This window comes from Eumetopias jubatus, unplaced genomic scaffold, assembly GCF_037043125.1.
Source record: "Eumetopias jubatus isolate StellerSeaLion01/CBP00866 unplaced genomic scaffold, mEumJub1_p1.0 scaffold_13, whole genome shotgun sequence".
Lineage (NCBI taxonomy): Eukaryota > Metazoa > Chordata > Mammalia > Carnivora > Otariidae > Eumetopias > Eumetopias jubatus.
Window position 1 is genome coordinate 45,962,794 of NW_028274819.1, and position 20,343 is coordinate 45,983,136.

Sequence of the window (20,343 nt, forward strand, 5' to 3'; positions counted from 1 at the left end):
ATGTCATTGCTGCCTGGGCTGAAACAATGGGAAAATAATTTGTCTTTGGAAAACTTTTCAGCTACTTTATTTTTAAATAGTTCCTTTACATGCTTGTGCTTTTAATTATAAAAGTATATGGATATCTTGTAAAAAAAAAAAGGAATCAAGGGATAAATAACATATAAAGTAACAGGTGAGCACCCCATCCCCTTCTTGAGGCAGCCTCACTTCCTAAAGGTACCGACTGATAACCCCCTGGGAGGTTTTCTTTCAGCCTTCTGGATGAATGTGCCCGTGGGTGTGTGGTTACTCTGCAGCCGATCTGAATCCAACATTAATACATGTGCTGGGCCTTCAACACCACAAAGTGTGTCCAATCTTCCTATCGACGCTGCCATTATTCCCAATTTACAGACAAAGAAACAAACTCAGAGAAGCTAAGGGACCTGCCCAGTGCCACACAGCTAACTGGTCTGCATCTCAGATCGAATTCTTTTGGCTATAAAATCCTCGAACTGGTCCCCAGAATGAGGTCTTGCCCGTAATTTCTCTCTTGTGGGGAGAGTGCACAGGTGTGAACGCTCGATTTCCCCAGCATGGGGATGGACGGGATGCGGGGATGAGTACAAGCACGGAGACTGAACTGCGTCTGCGCCTCACGTATTAGGAACACAGGTCAATCAAGCTGCTGACAGAGTAATCAGTGCAAACAGCAAAGAAAAAAACTTAAGAAAAACTCAAACCAGAGATATATCGCTTCTCGGCCTTTTGGCTAAGATCAAGTGTACTTTGAGCCAGGATTCCACATCCAGCAGAACATCCCTGGTTCCCTTTGTCTCCAGGGTCCCCCTGGGCCACAGAGGGCTCAGCAGGTGCAGCCTGCACCCCCCCAACTCACATCAGCTCAGGCCGGAAGCGGTGGATGATGGCGCACAGGGCCAGGCCACTGCGCCAAGATGTGGTCAGGTTGGTGACGTTGACGTGCTGGTAGCCCTCGGTTTGCTGCTGGCACCAGGTTAAGAGCTTGCTGGGCCGGATGTCTAACTCTGCAGCAGGGGGAAACAGACAGTGGTGGACAGAGTCATGGAGCAGGTGCATCTGAGCCACATCTTGAGGAGCGTCGAGGGATTCATCAGACAGAAAGCATTCCAGGAAAACAGAAAAGGGCTGTGCCATGGAAGAATCTAGCAAGGTGGGGCAGGCTGTGTACAACAGGGGCGGCAGCAGAGGGGCATGCAGTGGGAGGGGGTGGGAGGGGATGGGAGGGGGTGGGAGGGGAGTCTGGTAAGGCTCCCCAGCGGCAGTGAGGAGGTGGGGTCTGGGCGGGCAACAGAGACCGGAGAGGTCTCTCGGCTGGACGGTGACCCAAGCAAGGCCGGACTGATTCTGGGGAGTTACTCATTTAACCATCCCTTCCCTCCACTAGGAAAAGTGTGCAGCATGTGGGGCCTGTTATCTAGCTGGGGAGACAAGATCCCCATACTGGAAATAACAGGGAGGGAAAAGCAAGGCGCAGTTCCACCATTCACTTTACTGTCCTAAGTGCTCGACACATATTCTCTCCTTTACAACCGATCTGCTGCTGGGGCTGTCCTTGTCCTGGTTTTACAGATGAGGAAACAGAAGGACAGAGGAGAGGTACCTGGCCAAGGTCACACAAGTCATAGCAGCAGAGCCGAGTGGGCTGCAGGGCCTGGGCCCCCATGGCCACCCTGCAAAGCGATCCCCCACCCTGCACCCCAGCAGCCTGGCCGAGGACCCGGGGCAGCGGCTTACCCCTCCTGGAGAGGCTCATCGATCTCCTCACCGAGCCCAGCCTCTCAAGAGGGCACTGGTGCAACTCCTTGGTGACATACAAATGCTTCACCTACAAGCCAAAGAGACCATGCAGCTGCCCACTGGGGTTTCCCTGAAGCCGGTCTCGGGGCCGGCCCGGCTTCTACTCCACGTCCACCACGCTTTTCCTCTCTCGCTGGAGGGCAGGCCTTTGGGCAAGGGGCCCCAGGGAACCTGAGGCGCGGAGCAACAGATCTCAGCTGTCCACCCAAACACGGGGGGACTCAAGTGTGAAAACACGCAATTGGCTGATTTTACAAACAGCAGGACGGGGTTTGCAAACAGCACAGCCAGAAGAAGTTGGCGGCTGTGGGTTCCTGAGTCAACAGGAGGAAATGCGGGAACTGGGAACTGAAAGGACCTGATGGCTGGCTGAGTAGACTCCGTGACAGAGGCATGCTTAGCGACACCGATGCACGGTGGCAGTAAACACGTCAGCGTGTGTGCAGATGAGGACAGACATGGCATCTGTTCTAGTTCTTTCCTGCGGGCTAGAGAGACGCTGACTCTCTGGTCTCTCGTGGCTCTCCTAGAGAGAACTGGTCCCACATCAGAGCCAGGAGGCATCGGCGGCCACAGCCTTGGGCATGGGGCCAGGTTTTGGGTGACCTCTCACCCACCGCTCAGGGCAGGGTGGCCCAGATGGGGCCCCGGGAGGGACTTACCTGATGGGGCCTGACACAATTGGAGTTGAGATTTGGGTACCGTGTCCCTGGGTCCAGCGTGTACTGCTCAAAGTTTTTGTTGATGTTCTCCGGGGTGGTCTGAGGTAACAGCCGGTAAAGACTTTCTCTAGGATGGGGCAGATCCCAGGCGTCAGGGACTGCTCTGGCAGCCTCATCCCCTCACCCCCTCACCCCTTCCCTGCTCTTAAGGGCCTCTTAGATGTGTCTGTGTACCTCTTCCCTGCGGCGCCTGGCCCCCGTGGTTCCGGAGACTCACAAAGTGGGGGACAGTTGAAGGGCTGGAGAGGGCGGGGGGAAGGGGTGTCCAGCAGCAGTGATGCCGGCCTCCTTCCCCTGAGCAGAGGGCAGGGACACCAGAGCTGGTAGCCGAGGGACCTGTGGTTTTGCTATAACCACCACTCAGCCACGCTGCCTCCCGTGGCCTCCTGTCCCCCGTGACCACAGGCCTCCACACCCAAGACCCGTAGAGGCCTGCCCCCCACCATCAGTCTTGCCGTCTCCCAGTCTGCCAGCTGTTACAGCCACGGGGCCAGCAGCAGGGTCTGGGGGGGAGCCCTGGGTCTCAACAACAGCAGGAGAGGCCTGAGAGGTCAGACACCCAGCCCCCCCGCAGGGGAAGACAGCCCCACAGCCGAGGCTTCCCCTCAACCTCTTCCGCTCACAGTGCCTAGGCCGTGCTGGGAACCCCAACTTCGGGGTCACTCCAGACCAAGATTTCTCTTCTGCATTCAGGTCCTAAGGTCCTGGCCCCCAGAGAAGTCACGGGAGGAGGTAGAGCATGACACAGAGAGTTTCCCCGGGGATCCTAATGATCAAATCAGGCCACATGTGGGAAGGAAATGCAAGAGGACAGAGGCTCCAGGTTCATCCAGGCCAGCCCTGTTCCCTTTCCTGCCTGAGCTACACAACCAGTCCTGCCCCCAGCTGGAAGCCCCACTGTCAGTACTTACCTTTCAGCAAGCAGCTCCAGGGGAGGGGTGCCCTGGTCCCAGCTTTTCACCATCCAGGCTGTGTCAAAGGCTGCCAGGAAGCCTCGGGCACAACCTGTGCCCATGGGCCAAAATGGCTAGAGAAGAAAACATGCAAAATTCCAGTTGGTTCTCATGCCCACCCTCCCCGCTCCCCCAGCCTGCTATCCCATTCTATCCAGCACTCTGCTTGCTGAGCCCATGGACGCACTGGCGGGAGTGTGGGTGTGGTGTCACAGGAACAGCAAAACTGCTCTGGGGCTCAAACAAGGCATAGGCAAGTCCGTCTGTCCCCCCCCCACACACACACCCCCACACCCCGGGGAGGGAGATGGAAATCAGGGAATGCTTCACGAAAGAGTTACATTTATGCTGATTTTAAAGAACCGGTAGGCTTCTAATCTTGATCCCTTCAAGACTAGGGTGGGCAAAGGCCTGGTGGAGGAACGGAGCAGAGGAGCAAGAGAGAATGCTGAGAAGGGGCGGGCAGCAGCGGGGGCAGATCACAGCCCACACACCATGGTGAGCGAGGGCTGGTTCGCCAAGCTAAGTTCTAACTGAACTGTCCCATGGGCACCCAAAGCATGGTTTGGAATTTGACTCTTGGGATAAACAAACATTTTTTGGTTACTGCTTACTTTAAAGTTAAAAATGTAACCCTGCTGAAAACATTCGTTCAATCTAAGGATGCCTGCAGTTGCCAACGCTCTGGGAAGCATTTTGAGCAGGGAGGCCACGGATAGAAACCAGACTTTGGGGCCCACATGCCCTTTTGCCCCCTCTCCGATCTCCATGTTGCAAGGCCCCGGAAAGCTCCCCACATGAGGGAGAAGTTGTGGCCCAGCTGAAGGGGTACATGTTCTGAAGAAGGCCGCCCACCCTAAAGGGCAGGGCAGGGCCAACTAGTTTCATACTTCGACAAAGAGTTCAGCCCGAAGAGCCCAGAGCGGGGAAAGGAAGGCAGAATGAGCAACTCTGGGTCTGGTGAAAGGGCAGGCCAGGTGCAAGCCGGAGCCAGGATGGGCTTGGCTGACTCCGGCCTGCTGGCAGGCAGCCTGTCCTTCCCCTTGGCTGCACGACAGCAGATGCCGTTGGCCACACCAGAAATGCAGGGATCTATCTTCTACCGGGAATCAGGGGCGTTCCCAAATGCAGGCGCTACCTCGAGCAAGCTGTCGCCCACCAGGGCCACGAGGAGCTGGTGTGACTGGCGCTCGCGCACCAAGGCCGCATTCTCTGAGGCGTACATGGAGGTGAAGTCAAACATGGCCACGTCGGGCTGCCCGTAGTGGTTCAGAGCAAAGTCTAATGATGGCAGCTGGTAATTGGTGGCAAAATCTGCGGCCTCACGGGCATAGGAGAGCAGGTTGTCCTGGTTTACGTTCTCTGCACACAGCAGCATCTCCGTGTCGATGTAGTCCTGGGGAGAGAACGGGAGCCCGGTGCGGGAATCCGCCCCCGTAACGGGCAAGGCTTCATACCCATGTCTTTGCAAAAGGACTTGGAATGGGCTTGCACAGCAAAGCTAAGCAAAACAGAAAATCAGGGCCAAAGGAATCAGGAGGAACCAAATCAGTCATCTGTCAGGGTTAACAGAGCTGTGATTAGGCCTCACACTGGGCTTTGAGCTTCCTGGCATCCAAGGCAAAGGGGAAATGTGATCTATGGCAGGGCTTTCCTTATCAGAAAGAAGGAAGCGTAGAAATTCCTAGGGGAGGAAATTTTTTTCCTGGCACTAAATTCTAAAAGAACGGTCTCACGTAGGAATTTTGACAGAGGACATAGTGTTGTAATGACCAGCTTACTCAATAATGGTCTAGCGGTAAATGCAGGAGTGTATTTCCCATGGCTGGTTCTTGTGATAACTTTCAGTAAAATTAAAAGACAAGAGAGCAAGTAAGGAACAGTGATTTCTTAGTGGACTAAGCTAAGCTAACATGGTCCCGACATGCTGTGTTTAGTGGTCAAACAAGACCAGAAAAGACATGGGTGCTTGGCAGGGCTTGCAAACCTTCTCTCCAGAATCTGCTCTCCCTTTCCTTGAGAGGCCAGGGCTGCTCGGGGCTCTGCTGTGCTCTTACGGTGTTAACTGTACACTCCCCGCCGGAAGGAGGAGGGCCCTGGCTTAGAGGAGCAGGCTATCCCTCTCTGAGGGACCCTGGCAGCGACCTCAGGGACGCCTCCCAGAGTCTAATCTGCTCATCATATGGCTAAGAAGCTAGAAGGCTATCTTTCCCAAAACGTGACACAGAAAGCGCAGATCCCAAGGCGGGGGGCGGAGGCGTGGGTGGGAACCAGTGTGTAAGACCAATGCAGGCCTTGGCATGAGGTTGGATTCCAGCTTTGCTGTTCACTGAACAAACTTGGGCAAATTACTGAACTTTTTTGAGTTTCCATTTTCTCATTTGTAAAATGGGAATAACAAAATCCACTTCACACAGTGAGGACCAAAGGAAACCATAGACATAAAATCCCCAACCTGATGCCTGGCATGTGGGAAGTGCTCAGTGAAAGGGAATTTCTGTCCCCTATAATTCATGATGGCACAAAACACAGTGTCTGGTGAAGTACATTCCTGGACCCACCCAGGCACCACCAGGAGCATTTACAAAGGTCTTAGAAGGCACAGCCACATCTACAGAGTGACCCACTGTGTCAATTTTCCTAATAACCATGATTTCAAATATCGTGTTCCAGAAATTCTAACAAGTTCACACCAAACTATATCACCCAGATCGCACCCAGCATTGGCCCGGGAACCCTGTGTCAGCTGGTGGCGTTCAGGCTGGAGCTCCCGCCATTCACTTGTCCTTTCTCACGCCTGTTCCTACAGTCACATGACCAAGTCCCTCCCTTTAAAGGTGTGGAGAGGAGACGGGGAAGGGTGAATGGAGAGGTCTTGAAAACACCCCCTCTTCAAAGCATGCCACAGGTGGGCTGGCTGACGAGTGAGTGTGAGCACTGCACCGTGAAGGTCCCTGGTGCTGGTGGCCCGGACAGAAGCGCGGGGACCTGCACAGGGAGCAGACCCCAGGCTGTGTTGGGCTGAGAGCCAACCTGGTCCAGGGCTGCTGGGTTGAGCCAAGGGACCTTGTCAGGCCCGAGGTTCCAGGGAAGTGGGCGGATACAGAAGCAGGACCAGGGGCATGGGGTGAGAACAAGGGCAAGGGACAGAAAGGAGGGAACGGCAGGCCTGGAGAACGGAGTTCTAAATTAAGACAGAGGCAGGAGAATGAGGGTGGGGCCCACTTTCCACAGGCACAGGTACCGAAGAGAGGCTGTGTCCTAGGCAGAGAGGGGGACAGTAGAGAGAGAAGCAGCAGGAATAGCCCGGGTGGGGAATCTGACAGCAAGAAGAGTCGCCCCATGTACTGAGCTAAAAAGAAGGCTGGAGACCGGAAGAGAAGGTCAGCCAATGGCTTCCAGCGAGGGTGGGTTCAGCGTCGGGAGACCAGCTATGATGCGTGCTCACCTTGCCCACCTGGCAATAGCGCTCCCTCCCACAGTGGCAAGACCAAGCCTGCTGCACCCAGGAGCCCTAGCCTGTACGTATGTGGCCCAGCAGAGGCAGGGTCCTGGGGTAATGGGCCACCCTCCTTTTGTGACAGAGAGCAAGATGGACAGAGCGGGGAGCCCACAGGCATGGTTTCCTGAGGAGAAACGTCACTCTCCCTTCAGGAGCCACGGAAAGAAGCCCAGAGGTCAGGAGGAATAGATGGGGAAGCAGATCAGTCAGTCACTCAACACACATTTGCTCAGCACCTCTGTGTGCCTCTAGGAAGATGCTGACCCATGTGGGGAGAGGAAATGAGAGAGGATATGTCGTTCCTCCGGGAGCACGACAGGAACGTTAATTTGAGAGGCTTGGGTTAGATGGACCAGCTCCCAGCTATGCAAATGCCACAGAGCTTGGCTGGACACAGGGAGACTCAAGGCCAGAGCTCCTGAACCAAATGGCCGTCCAGCTCTCTCATGTCCGGCCTGGGGCCTATAATTTCTAGAAGAGAATTCCTGTCTTATACCTAGAGGCCCCTCAGCACTGGCTCAGAATATGCCCCCGGAGTCTGTGAGGGAAAGAAAAGCCTTGGTGAGGACACCCACAAGCCCGGGATCTGCTCCCAGCTCTTCCACAGTCATGACAGGTTCACAGTGAGTCACACTTGCCCACCTGTGCCGTGACAGAGAGATGAGGAGTATGATGGAGAGGCTTTAACAACTGCCCAAGAGCTGAGTCACCATGAGCAACATGTCTTGACCTGGACAAAGGCCCTGGGATGCCCTGAGGGAGCCTTGGTGTCCCAGAGGCTGGAGTACTCAGCCAGTGAAATAGGAAACCCACATCAAACTCTGCCTAACTCCCTGGGGGTGGGGTCAGGGCCTGACAAAAGCCTCCTCGGTCCCTCCTTTGCAGAGGTGCCCACTGTGCTGGCAGCCCTGGACCCCAAACAGTCCTTCACTGTCTGCCATAGGCCTCCCAATGAACGAGGCAACTTCAGGAGGGATGCCTGTGGAGCAGAGTAAAGAAGGGGCCACCACCCCCACCTCCCCCAGACTGCGTCAGCCACGGAGTACCAGACGCTGAGACCCACTGCTCACACATCTGCTAGCTATGCTCAGTCAGCTTCTTCCAACCCCCGTCCCGCCCTTCACAGCCTCCTACCTGCAGCTCGGGCTCTCAGAGAGGACCTGAGCCGCATGGAGGAGGCCCAGGGGACGACTGGGTTACCCATGCCACCCAGCCAGCGGCCAGCACAAAGTGGCAAGAGGACAGGCACATTCTTCTCCGACAAGCAACAATGAATGGTCACCACGCCGCCCGGCCTCCAGGCTGACACCCCGAGAGCAGGCTGACCTCGGACGGCACCAGGCAGCAGCCGGGGCAGGAACAGAGGCTCTGGAAGGGTTGAAAACCTGACCAAAGAAGCTTCCGGCCCCGGACCCCCAACTCCATGTGCTTTCTTCCAACTTGGTGCTCAGTTGAGGCATGAAGATGCAAAGGCAGGACACAGAGGCCAGGAAGCCAGCAGGTGTCCAAACCAGACAGTAAGTTACGCAGGGAATCTGTAAACTCCCCCTACATGGACCAGGTCTTGGGACAGTTGCTCTGTACGCATTTTCTCATTTACTTCTGCAAACAACCCTTTCAGACAGAATACATTATTTGGAGTCTCCAGAGAAGAAGACCGAAGTTCAGAAAAGCTGAGCAGCTTAGTCACAGTCCTGAGTTAATCTTCGACTGAGCCAAGATTCAAGCGAAGCCTTTCTGACTGCGAGAACAGAGAGCTCCCCACCACCCCATGACAAGAGGGCCACAGAGGGAAATTCACAAGCGAATGTTGTCTTAGTGCCCCACTCGGACAAGGAGCCCCCATCGGCCTCCAAATGACGTGGGACCTCCCCGAAACAGGGACAGGGCTGAATGAGACGTGGGGAAGGAAAAGACTCAGCCAATCTCTTGGGGGCAAAGGCTTACACGAACACCTGGGTGAGGGTCTCAGCCCAGCCCACAGCCCTCTGCAGAAACACGTCTGCGTGTAGTGGTGTGGGCTCCCTCATCCAACACTCACAACAGCATGGAGGAGGAGAGTGGTGGGTGGTGGTTCTTTTCCACCTGCCCCCACCCCCTTGCTCAGTTTCCCGTGGGACAGCACCTACTCCTGCGCTTGCTGGGTCACAAAGGGAAAGACAGGACATTGCAGCCAAGAGATACGTACATTAATGATGACACCTTTGTCAAGCAGGCTCTGCTTCTTGGCGGTCATGACAAAATAGTGGGTGCAGTCCTTGTAGTAAACAATGTTCTCAAGATCAATCCCTGCAAAGAGAAGCGTGCCTGGACTCAGTTTGACTCCCTCAGTGTCTCAGTGCCTCGCTGCATTACAGGTGTCATTACTTACCTGCATGTATTCAACGTTAGGCAAGTTTTTAAAACATACAAGGCTGGAAAAGATAAAACTAAGTGCTAGAATTTACCCAACTCCACACAGCTAGCTTTTGTTGTACCACAAAGACACTATGTTGTTGTTGTTTTTTACGGTTTATTTATTTATTTTAGAAAGAGAGAGTGCACGCGCACGTGAGCCGGGGGCTCATGACCTGAGCCAAAATCAAGAGTCAGCTGCTTAATGGACTGAGCCACCCAGGTGCCCCAAAGACACTATGTGTTTTTTTTTTTTAATTAAGATGTAATTGACATACAACATGGTGTCAGTTTAAGGTGTAAAACATGTTGATTTGATATATTTATATATTGCAATATGATTAAAGCATTTAAAAAAAAAAAAAAAGGAAAACCTCAAAGTCTTTAGGGACTGTGGACCAGTATTTCCAAGCTAGAGCAAAGTGCTGCAGAAGGGCCAAGAGCTGTCTGGGGCATGGCAGCTAAGCAACAACAGAGCCAGGATTTGAACCCCAGCTTGTCCGATTCCAAGTGCCATCCACCAGGCCCTCCATGTGGCCAGAGATTCAAAGAGCTGTGGGAATTCTTTCAAGACTGTGCTAAGTGATGTTTCTACTATGCCCCCTGTGTGTGGGGAAACCCAGATGCCCTGGCAGGAACAACTCAGTTTAGAGGGCTGGGTTGTATAGCTTTGTACTTCCCAGCAATTGCAAAAACACTTCATAGGCTATGTTTCTGCATTAAAAAAAAAAATGCTATGAGAGCTTAGCTCAGTGGTTCTCCAAGTGGCCCCCCCTCCGGCCAGCACCATCAGCATCACCTGAGAACCTAGAAATGCTAATGATCAGGACCCCATCCTGGACCTAGTAAAGCAGAAACTCTGAGGGTAGGGCCAGCAGTCTGCACTTTGACGAGGGGATTCTGATGCACGTGTCAGTTTGAGAACCACTGGCTTAGCTTCCTCAAAGGGAGAGAAAGGAACAGACACATAACAACCTATCAGCAGTTGACAAGGGCGTCCTGGGTAACCATAGGAACCCCTTTATTACCGTTAAATAGGAAACAGCCATCAAAGCAGAGGGCCCCCCAGAGAATGGGAGGAAATTCATTGTTGTCACCTTGTAAGGGGCATGGTGAAACAATGGCCAAGGGTGACCACCCCAGCGAAATTTAAAGGAAACTCATTGAAACATTTGGAAAAACACACTCAATGTCCTGTCATAATTCAGATTTGGTGATTTGTTGAAGTATTTATCTTTTCAGTTTTTGAGAGGAAGGGAGGGTTGGACTAATTCTTAAATCATTCAGAAGAGCATAACACGCTGGAAGAAAACACTCTAATAAAATCGTGCCACTGTGGTGAAACTCAGACGGTCACACAATGAGCACATGTCCTCGTGGCCAGAGAGCTGCCCAGTCTGCTCCATAAGGAATCCCATTCCTAGAAAACCAAATGGAAATATTCCAGCAGGAGCAGTTTGCTCTCTAAGGGTAAGTAACTGAAAGGTCTTAAGTCAGAGGCCAGCACACGTTTGCCATAAAGGGCCAGACAATACGTAATTTCGGGCTTTGCAAGCCATCCAGGTCCACAACCACTCACGGGCAGTGACATGCATGAACAGGCGTGGCTGTGTTCCAATAAGCTTTCATTTATGGACCCGGAAACTTGAGTTCCATATAACTTTCGATGTGTCAAAAAATACTCTTCTTTTGCTTTTTCTTCAGCCATTCCAAACTACTGAAACCATTCTTAGCTTGAAGAGAATACGGACCCATGTGGCCAACCACAGTTTGCCAGCCTCCAATGTAGACACTCAGGCAGTGACAAACATCCGGTTCCTGAGCTATTCTGCAGCCTGCAAAACTGACCATCGGAAGGACTGCAATATGGACAATATTTACAATGCGATGCCGAATGAGAAAACCAGAATCACAAAGAGTACTAGCGCTCTGCTAAGAGCTGGAACCATGTAAAAAGGGAGGGTAACAGGTGGACGGTTACTGAAAAGCAGTATATGGAAATGAGGACTATTTCTGTGTTAGGTTGACGGTGAGTGTGGATGATTTATTTCTAGCATAAGAATTTTAGGGGCGCCTGGGTGGCTCAGTTGGTTAAGCGTCCAACTCTTGGTTTCAAGTTAGGTCATGATCTCAGGGTCGTGGGCTCGAGCCCCACGTCCGGCTCCACGCTCAGTGCAGAGTCTGCTTGAGGATTCTCTCTCCCTCTCCCTCAGCTTCTCCTTCCCCCTGTTTCTCCCCTGACTCACACTCTCTCCCTCAAAATAAATAAAATCTTTAAACAAATTTTTATTTAACACTTGTCACACTGCCTTTCAAGGAGAGATAAGATTTTAAAATCAGGTTAAAAGAAAAATCTGGAATTTACTTAATTGGCAGCGAGGTGTCATCCCTCTTTCTCCTCGCCGTGCTTTACTTCTCTCCATCATCTTTCTGACTGCCTGACGTGCTAGTTATTTGTTTACTGACAGTCTCCCCCCACAGAATATAAGCTCCAAGAGAGGGGTCTTGTTTTGCCCACTGCTCTTTCTCAGACCCTTGAGCAGCATCTGGCACCAAGTAGGCAGTCAATAAATATTTGTTGAGTACATGAATGAGTATCTTCGAAAGATACTCAAGGCCCATGGCTAGGGGACAACTGATGCCCTGGGGTGAGCACATGTTTCCTGGGCATCCCTGGAAGTCCCTTGTGGGGAAGGACAGCTGGTACACTGAACTAAAACACCTACACTTTTTCAGGGACCAACCCAGGGTTACTGGTTCCCTCCTCAGAGGGCTCCCTGAAGCTCACGCTGCCTCAGGCACAGACCGACCTCCCTGCATCAGGATGATTTCCCTGGGTGTCCATCACTGGACAAGGAGCCATTTGGGGAGGGGACGATGTCAATCTCAACTTTGTATCCCATGATACTGAATACAAGCACACAATGAACATGTTGACTAAATGCTGAGTAAATATATCTTTATCCATTTTTATGTACAACATCCAGAACTTGCCCTTGAGAAGCTCTTTCATCCTTGAAGGAACGCTGCCCAGTTCTATCCTATGGAGAAGTCCCTGCTTCCACTTAATCAGAGTGAGTCTCCCAATCCCAAGAGCTGGGAATGCCCAGCACGGACAATGGCCTGGTTTGGAGAAAGGTGAAGGTCCCACCTGTTTCTTCTTTAAGGTCCTGAAAAAATTTCTGGTTGAAGATGAAAGCCACACCACTGATCTCTTCCACCTTGGCCTCAGCTGTGCTGTTTCTGTTTATGAAGTTGGCAGTGATGGCAATAGCCAACTTCCCACGGAATTCTTTCCTTCTGAACCCTGCATGAGGAAAAAGGCAAAAAGGGAGTCTTTCTTCTGCGTTTGGTGTGAAAACTGAGTACGATTATGGAGGAAGCTGTTCTCAGATGCCTCACAGGCCAGTGAAACCAGAGTTCTGCTTCTCTGGAGAACAGGGGCAGGCAGAAATGCCAAGGTTCGTACCTGAGGAAGAAACACATCACCAGAGGCCTCAGTCAGGGGGACTTTCTCCTCTCCTAAAATCTACAGGACCAATTATTCTGGTTAGGCTTCTACAAACAAAAGGCTAAAGTGATTTTCCCAGCAGGCTCATCCTGCTAAGATTTGCTAGGCAGTTGCTAGGTACACCATGACACGTGAACTTTGAACTTCTACGATTCAAACTAGGTTGTCAGCATTTTTCATGTTTTTCTCCCTTTGAAAAGTAGGATTATGAGACTGAATTCCTGTGGGATGGGGATTTTAACAAATTTTCTATTTCTAGTCTCCAGTGATTGGCGCTTTAGTCCACACTCAGTAAATATATAATGAGTAGACAAAAGTCTAACTTGCAATTGATTTAATACAATGATTCCTTGGGGTTCTTCTAGTTGTTAATGGTTTACATTAAAATTGATTTTCAATGGTGGTGACACAGAGGATCCCAAGCAGGTGGTCACACTTCAGTGGAGCATCTTCTGCCAATCCCCTTTCTTTCTAGCATCTGGCTATCCCACAGTCCTGAATCTTCCCTCTGCCCCACTGTTGTTTACTTTGCTTAACTCAAGGCTCTCATCACAAGGGCAGGCTCTCTGGACATGCCTTTGTCTTCAGCCTCCTCTGGGAACTCCCCCTACATTTGCTCACCGCACACTCAAACCTCATGCTGATTCCCAAACTTCTCTGTCAATACTCCCTTTGACTAGAAACCTTGAGGTTTTTCTCAATACCTCCTCTTTAAGTCATTCTTCATTAGATTTTATTGAAATGGTCAGAAATGGCCATTATTGTCTAGTCTAGTATTTCTTAACTGGGAATGACCTTGGCCCCCAGGGGGCATCTTGGCAAAGTGTGGAGACATTTCTGGTTGCTACAACTTGGGGGGTGCTACTGGTGTCTAGCGGGGAAAGGCCAGGGATGCCGCTAAGCATCCTATTGTGCACAGGACAAAGAATGATCTGGCCCCAAATGTCAACAGTGCCAGTATAGAAAAACTCCCAGTCTAGTCTACTTATTTGGTGCTAAGCGGCCTAAATGGCTCTCCTCCTTCTCACAGCTTCTTTTCCTGTCCATGATATGCCTAACTATACTCAGGCAAAGTGTGGATTTTGGATTGGAAAATATTCAGACTTACAATTTTACCCAACCACCAAAATGGCCCCATAAATTCCAACAGCACAACATCCAGGTTAGCAGCTTAAAAAAGTCTTTGTCAGATATGGGTTATTGATTGCAGGCGTCGGGCAAGTGTAAGGATGGAGGAGAAGAGAGAGACGCAAGAGTGGGGAAAGGGTCCTGGTGGCACAGCAGGTGGGTAGGGCCCAGCTAGGCAGCCCACACCTCCCGATTCCGCCAGCATCAGCCCTCTTTCCGGGAGTGTGTTCTGTCCTCAGAGGATGTGCCCTCCCCATCAGAAATCCACAGCCTGCAGCCCTTGAGGGAGGCAAGCTTGAAGAGCAGATAGCCACCAATCTGAGAGAGGCCATGTGGGACCACTTTGTCCATAATCTGCAGTCTCGCCTTCATACAGTTAGCACCAATTAGTACAACCTCTGCGTCAATTAATCTTTCGGGGAGGGGCTAGGGGATTGAAGACATTTCTGGCAGTGGCGCTCTTTTCCCAACCTGACCAGATCTTACTCCAAGAAAACATGTTATGCTTCCAACTCCAGAACTCAGAGAAGCAGGGTTTGGCACCTTGACAGTCTGGGAAAAGCTTATCTTACTGCCCAGCGGTGAGTGTGCTTAAAAGTTACAGAAGAGACGGGCTCCTCCTGCTGGGGTATTACACGTGACAGGACAAGAAGGCCACAGAGAGTCTAAGAATGGTTGTCGTAGCTAGACGGAGTAAGTGGGAAAGTGCTTAGTTACCACAGATTCATCGACAGGCACTCAATAAATGCATATTGACTTTCAGTTTCCATGGCACTTTACCTTTATAAAGCATTTTTACATACAAGTCCTTTCCTAGCCCTCATGACAATGCTCTGAGGAGGTTCTCTTATCTACATTTCACAGATGGGAAGCCTGACGTTCAGAGACCACGAAATGCCTGCCCTCTGGATGTTCAGCCTCAGGCACGGCAGGACAGTCTGCCCTTCTGTCAAGGCCCCCATCCAGCTTTGGCACCTGCCATCTTGCCCCCATTCTCCAGCCCCCCTCCAACTCCCGTGCCCCCCCCTTCCTCAGTTCCAGGAAGAAGGGGCTTCACCTTCCAGTGTGTTCCTGCGGCCGTCGGCGCCAATGATGACGTCAAACTCAAAGTCCGACAGAGAGTGGTCCGCAGGGAGAAATTCTGCCCGCCATCCGATCTCTGCCAGAACAGAAAAATGATTTGAGTTGGCAGAGAAAGGTGGGAGGTCCCTTCAGTGCTGGCCGGGGAAAAGGGGATAATATCACTAGGTAGAGGCACCCCAGACAGAGCTGCCAGAGGAAAGACCCAGCATTATCCTAAATCACACTCTCATCTGGAGTCCTTCTGGCTTTAATAGCAGTTCAACCCAGGACAAGGTAAACCAGCAGCGCCCACCCCCTGCCTGATTTAACTGGTTTCTCTAAAGGCTGGGAGTCTATGCTCGATGATTCTCAGGCCAGTCTCACTTGAACCCTGTTCGTCTCAGTGTGCTCTACCATGTTCTCTTCATAGGCCCCTCTATTCCTCCTTGCCCTCCTATTACCAATCAGACCCGGAGGACGTGCTGGGTGTCATGAAACCAGTTTGGCTTCCCACTTCATTATGCTCGAAATGTTCTGATGGGCAGCACACAGCCTTCGATGAGAACATTTCCAGGTAACAGCTTGCTGGTCACCCAGAATTGGGTCTGAGAAGCCTTTCTCAGGCTTCTCAGGCTTGCCCTTACGAAGGGCACACGTATCTCTGGAAGTCCACTAACAGAGGCTGTCCTGCTACAAAAGCCACCGAAGGCCTCTCCTCCATTCTGAAATATTCTGGGCAGAGGACAGGAGAGGTCAGAGTCGTAATGAACCCACGAAGCTCTGAGGTCTCCGACACGAAGCTGCCCAAACCATAAGCCCTGCCCAGGCAGCAGCAGCTTTCGATAAGAAATAAGCTGCAGAGGCATCACGAACAAACTCTGACCACGGTGTGTGTGACTTCAGCATTTACATAAACATACTAAAAGGAAAAAGAGCAACGTGACTAAAGAAGACATACCCACCATGGGTGAATTTTGTGGTTTGTAAATTATGCTTCCATAAGGCTTCAGAATATTACATACCAAATGATATCATGAGCACTTCGTATTTGCTCTAGAAGCTTCACTTTTTTTTTTAACTAGGTTTGAAAATATCACGTGGGTACAAGTGTAGCCACATGTCCGTGTGTGTTCCCACGCAGCCTGAAGAGCATAGGAATGAACTTCATCAAACAACCGAATCTAGGTCTTCTATCCTAATTACCTATTACTTTGTTTGTCAAAGTACCACCTCCCACCGACAGGGTAACCAAATTATAGGTTTAATGACTTAATAAATCCCCTGGGAGGAGAAGAGCAAACCTAAAGTGACAGCGTTGGTCAGGAAAGGTAAAACATCCTCTGAAGGAATTAGGCCCAACAGCTCCCGACAAGAATAACTCTTACAGGAACATTCTTTGAGAGCTGCAAATGCGATTTCCATTTTGCAATATCTGATTTCTAGACATAAGAGGAAAATTATACTCTACTTTGATTTTCTTGATCTTCAGGAGGCTCTAGAACCTTTACAAACTCCACATTCACATGGATTTCAACTCCCAGCATCAAGGCCACCTTGAATAGGATGAGCTGCAACTGACGAATGCCTGTTAGAAAGGAAGGGGGAAAGAGAAGAATTATCAGTAGCAATGCTTGAGTGCCTCCTGTATGCAGAGTACTCTATAATCGTCACTCAATGGTCTCTGAGCAGAGCAATGTTCCAACAATGATCACGAATGAGAACTAATTATGTGCCAGCTACTCAGTGTTTTCTCGTTTAACCCCCCTTACCGTGACCCTGCGGGATAATTATTCCCATCTCACAGATAAGAAGTTGAGGCTCAGTGAGGTGAAGTGACTTGCTCAAGGTCATACAGCAGCAAAACTAGAATGTGGACCCAGATCTGCCTGATTCCAAGACTGTGCTCTAGCTTTTAGAAAATGCTATCATGATGGAGGCTCTCCCTTTCCTGCCTCCTCCCTGAGACAGGCTAGAGGTCTGACGAGGTAAAGACAGAAAGAGGAGTAGACCTAGAGAGTAATGGCCATAAGTAAAGTCAGTGATGAAATGGGTCATTTTGTGGAGGACTGAGCTTAAGCTCTTAGCCATCCAGGGTCAGTGTCAGGAGGGAAATTCTCTCCACAGAGCTGGACTTATGGTAATTCGCCTTGTACCCACTCCCTAAACTCCCCTGATGAGTGTCACCACCTCGTTTCTCTACCTCGTCCCCAGCCATTCAGCACACATGGGCATGCCTCCAAATATTTTTCTGTAGAGCGAGAAACTTTCTGTGAGTCCCTCTGTATTTCATGGGTTTTGTTCACTTAACATGTATTGAGCATCTACAATGGTCCAGGTGCCATGGTAGGCACAGAGACATAGAACTCACTCTAGTGGAGGAAATGCAGGTGGACAGACCAGGGCAGGCCACAGTGGTCAGGGGGCAGGGGAGTGACAGAACAGGGTCTGAGCTGCGGTCCCGGAAGCCAACAGAGCACCAAATCCCATGGACAGATCAGGGATTATGACAACTGCAAGAGGCTGGGAGTTAGGAGGCTTCTGGGGGTGGCAATCTCAGTGAAAATCTCCTTCGCAGGGGGTGGGGAAGAAGTCAGATTGCAATGGAAGGGAGCATGAATGGGACACACAGACCAAGTCTACACCCCCTCTTTCTACAGGAACCCGGGAGGGAGCAGAGTGGAGCTGAGCCTCAGACATGGGGCGGGGGAGGGAACAAGTACTCAGGTGGAGGCCAGTGCAGGAGGACAGAGAGGGGCTGGGGCTGGGAGTGCCCCCCAGTGGCTCCTCCTCCCCAGAGCACAGGAGGAAGGCCATCTGCTCAGAAGGAGGAGGCTGTGGTGGAGGTTTGGAGCAGCCTCATGGGAACTGGAGGTGGATGCTGACACGGGACAGTTGGGAACTGCTGAGCCATGCTGGGGGCGAGGACAAAGCCAGGGCTGCAGACCAGGGTCAGTCTGAAACGAAGCCAGTCAGCTGGGGCTTAAAGAAGCCAATCCCCCTCATGCCTGGAAACAGGCCTAGGCAGCAGCCTGGACTCTCCTCATCATTTCAAGGTTTCTAATTGATCTTGTTCCAGCACACGGGAGGTGTTCAATAAATTCTCCCTGCCTCCCTTCCCACAGGCTACGGAACTGCTCTTGACAACGAGCGCCCTGAACATCAGAATCTCAGATCCAGACTCTTGCCAGTGTTTCTGCACACCGGGATTTTTCTGAGAACTAGGGGTTAAATGGGAGCCCCATCGATGCGGGCAGAGAGGGGCTCCCAGCCAGCAGAGAAGGCAGCCCAACAGATGGGGGTAGTACCCTCGTGCCCAGCTCTGCCTCTCAGGAGTGCCCGATGGGAAAGTGGTGCTCAATGTTGTAGTTCCGAATTGGGCACTAATATACATTCTTCTGTGAGTGGTAGAGAATATCCCGAAAGCTGACACTGCAGCCTTCTGGGCAAACCCAAATTTCTTTCCAACGGACTCCTGGAATTTTCTCATGCCAGAGTGGGAATAAAATCTGGGGCCACTGCTGATAGGTCCCCTGTACCCATGACTAAATTACACCCTATGTGGCTGCCCACCTTCTCCAGTCATTCCTCTGAGCCCCACGCCCTTTCCCGTGGTTCCTGTCTGCATGAGAACATGGCTAGCAGGGCTCTCCTCCCATCTACAGGTTGGGAGACTGCAGCTCTGACACCTGAAGCTGGGGACCCTGCTGCCTCTTGCCCGCTGCACACCAATGGATGCAAAGCACTTCCCGAGTACCTACTACCTGCCAGCACAGCGATAAGCACATCACAAACTTGACCTCACTTGATCCCCTCAGGGGTCCTGGGAGGCAGGCATTCATCCCATGTACGGGAGACAAAACTTGGGGCCTGCAGAAGGTAAGGAATTTGACCCAACTCCCACAGCAAATGGGCAAGACAGATTTGGGGCCCAGATCTGTCCAAGACCTTGAACTCTCCCCACAGTGTTAACCTCCTTGACTTTTATGGGACACAGTTTTCTATACTAAATGGCTAAAGACCTCCTCCCTGCTCAGCCCAAGAGGGAAGTCTCTTCTCCCACAGCCTGTCTGCACAGATCTTGCCTGGAGACCCAGGCTGGAGTAACACAGAGCAGAAGGGCCTCAGTGCTCCCCAGAGCGTACTCGGCGTGCAGGGCTGGCCCAGAGCCTGAAATCCATGTTTTCTATTCCCCACTCCTTGTCTGGGTGAACCCCTGTCATGATGACCTCTCTTTTTAGAACTCAAAGAGACTTGGTACAGGGCCTGTCAATTGTGTCATTCCTCTGTTCTAAAACCTGCCACAGTTTCCCCCAGAACTGGCAGCACAACGTCCAAGAGGCGCTCGACACCCTGGCCCATTTCATGGTTTTGTGTGCCTCCCTCATTGGAACTCCTCCAGCAAGTCTGACAACTCTGTTCATGTGCAGTTTATTCCTGACAAAATCTCGGTGAGCCCCCTCTGAGAGGGCAGACCATGCTACCTACTACTGATTCTGTGTCCCATATTTCATCCATTCATCCAACAGAAGTTGACTGAGCACCTACTATGTGTCGAGCGTTCTTCTATGCCCTGGAGACACTCTGGGGAACAAGGCACACCGCAGGCCCCGACCTCATGGTGCTTACATGGGCCCACGCAGCACAGAGCCAGCATAAGGCACAAAGCAGGCCCTTCACGAAATGTCTGCCGGCTGAATGTATGGATCCCCCAGGGACATGTAAGCTGGAACATCCTGGAACCTCCTCAATATGGAGAGATGTGCCCCACCCAGGGTCAGCCCTGTCCCTGAATGGGGTGCCATCATTGGTTCTACTCACTGATATGGTCGATGGAACCAGCGCAGAACTTTCCATAGAACTTCTTGGCTCCCAGGCCCCGCAGGTCATGGATGGTGAAAGGCCAGAGGTGCAGCACATTGTTCCTGGAGAAGGTGTCCCTCTTCTCCACCACAACCACTTTGGCCCCCAGGTAGGCAAGTTCAATGGCAGTGCGCAAACCACATGGTCCTCCCCCAATGATGAGACACTGCAGAAGTCAGAGAGGAGAGAGACATTCACTGACCTCTAGCACTGTGGACACCAACCCCTCGTCAACAGCTAACTGGTCCACTCAAATCAACCAGCAAGTACAAACCAAGTACCTGTTAGGATCTGCCATTCATCCACCCAAGGTACCTTACCTGTGGGCCTAACCAGGCACCGTGCCAAACCCTGGGAGGGACACAGAGGTACAGGGACTTGGGGCGGGGC

General features: G+C 51.6%; 1 protein-coding gene across 5 annotated transcripts in view; it reads right to left on the bottom strand.

The window, feature by feature from the left end:
* The window catches only part of MICAL2 (microtubule associated monooxygenase, calponin and LIM domain containing 2), a 221,529-nt gene that overhangs the window by 111,952 nt on the left and 89,234 nt on the right, over positions 1–20,343 (bottom strand). For all 5 annotated transcript variants that reach the window (XM_028116797.2, XM_028116796.2, XM_088018025.1 and 2 more), the window contains exons 4-13: positions 19,912–20,119; positions 16,562–16,678; positions 15,089–15,190; positions 12,544–12,699; positions 9,187–9,287; positions 4,635–4,892; positions 3,455–3,570; positions 2,484–2,610; positions 1,759–1,849; positions 881–1,028 (exon numbers count right to left, since the gene is read on the bottom strand). In XM_028116797.2, coding sequence (XP_027972598.2) covers positions 881–1,028; positions 1,759–1,849; positions 2,484–2,610; positions 3,455–3,570; positions 4,635–4,892; positions 9,187–9,287; positions 12,544–12,699; positions 15,089–15,190; positions 16,562–16,678; positions 19,912–20,119 — 1,424 coding nt within the window. The remainder of the gene's footprint in view (positions 1–880; positions 1,029–1,758; positions 1,850–2,483; positions 2,611–3,454; positions 3,571–4,634; positions 4,893–9,186; positions 9,288–12,543; positions 12,700–15,088; positions 15,191–16,561; positions 16,679–19,911; positions 20,120–20,343) is intronic.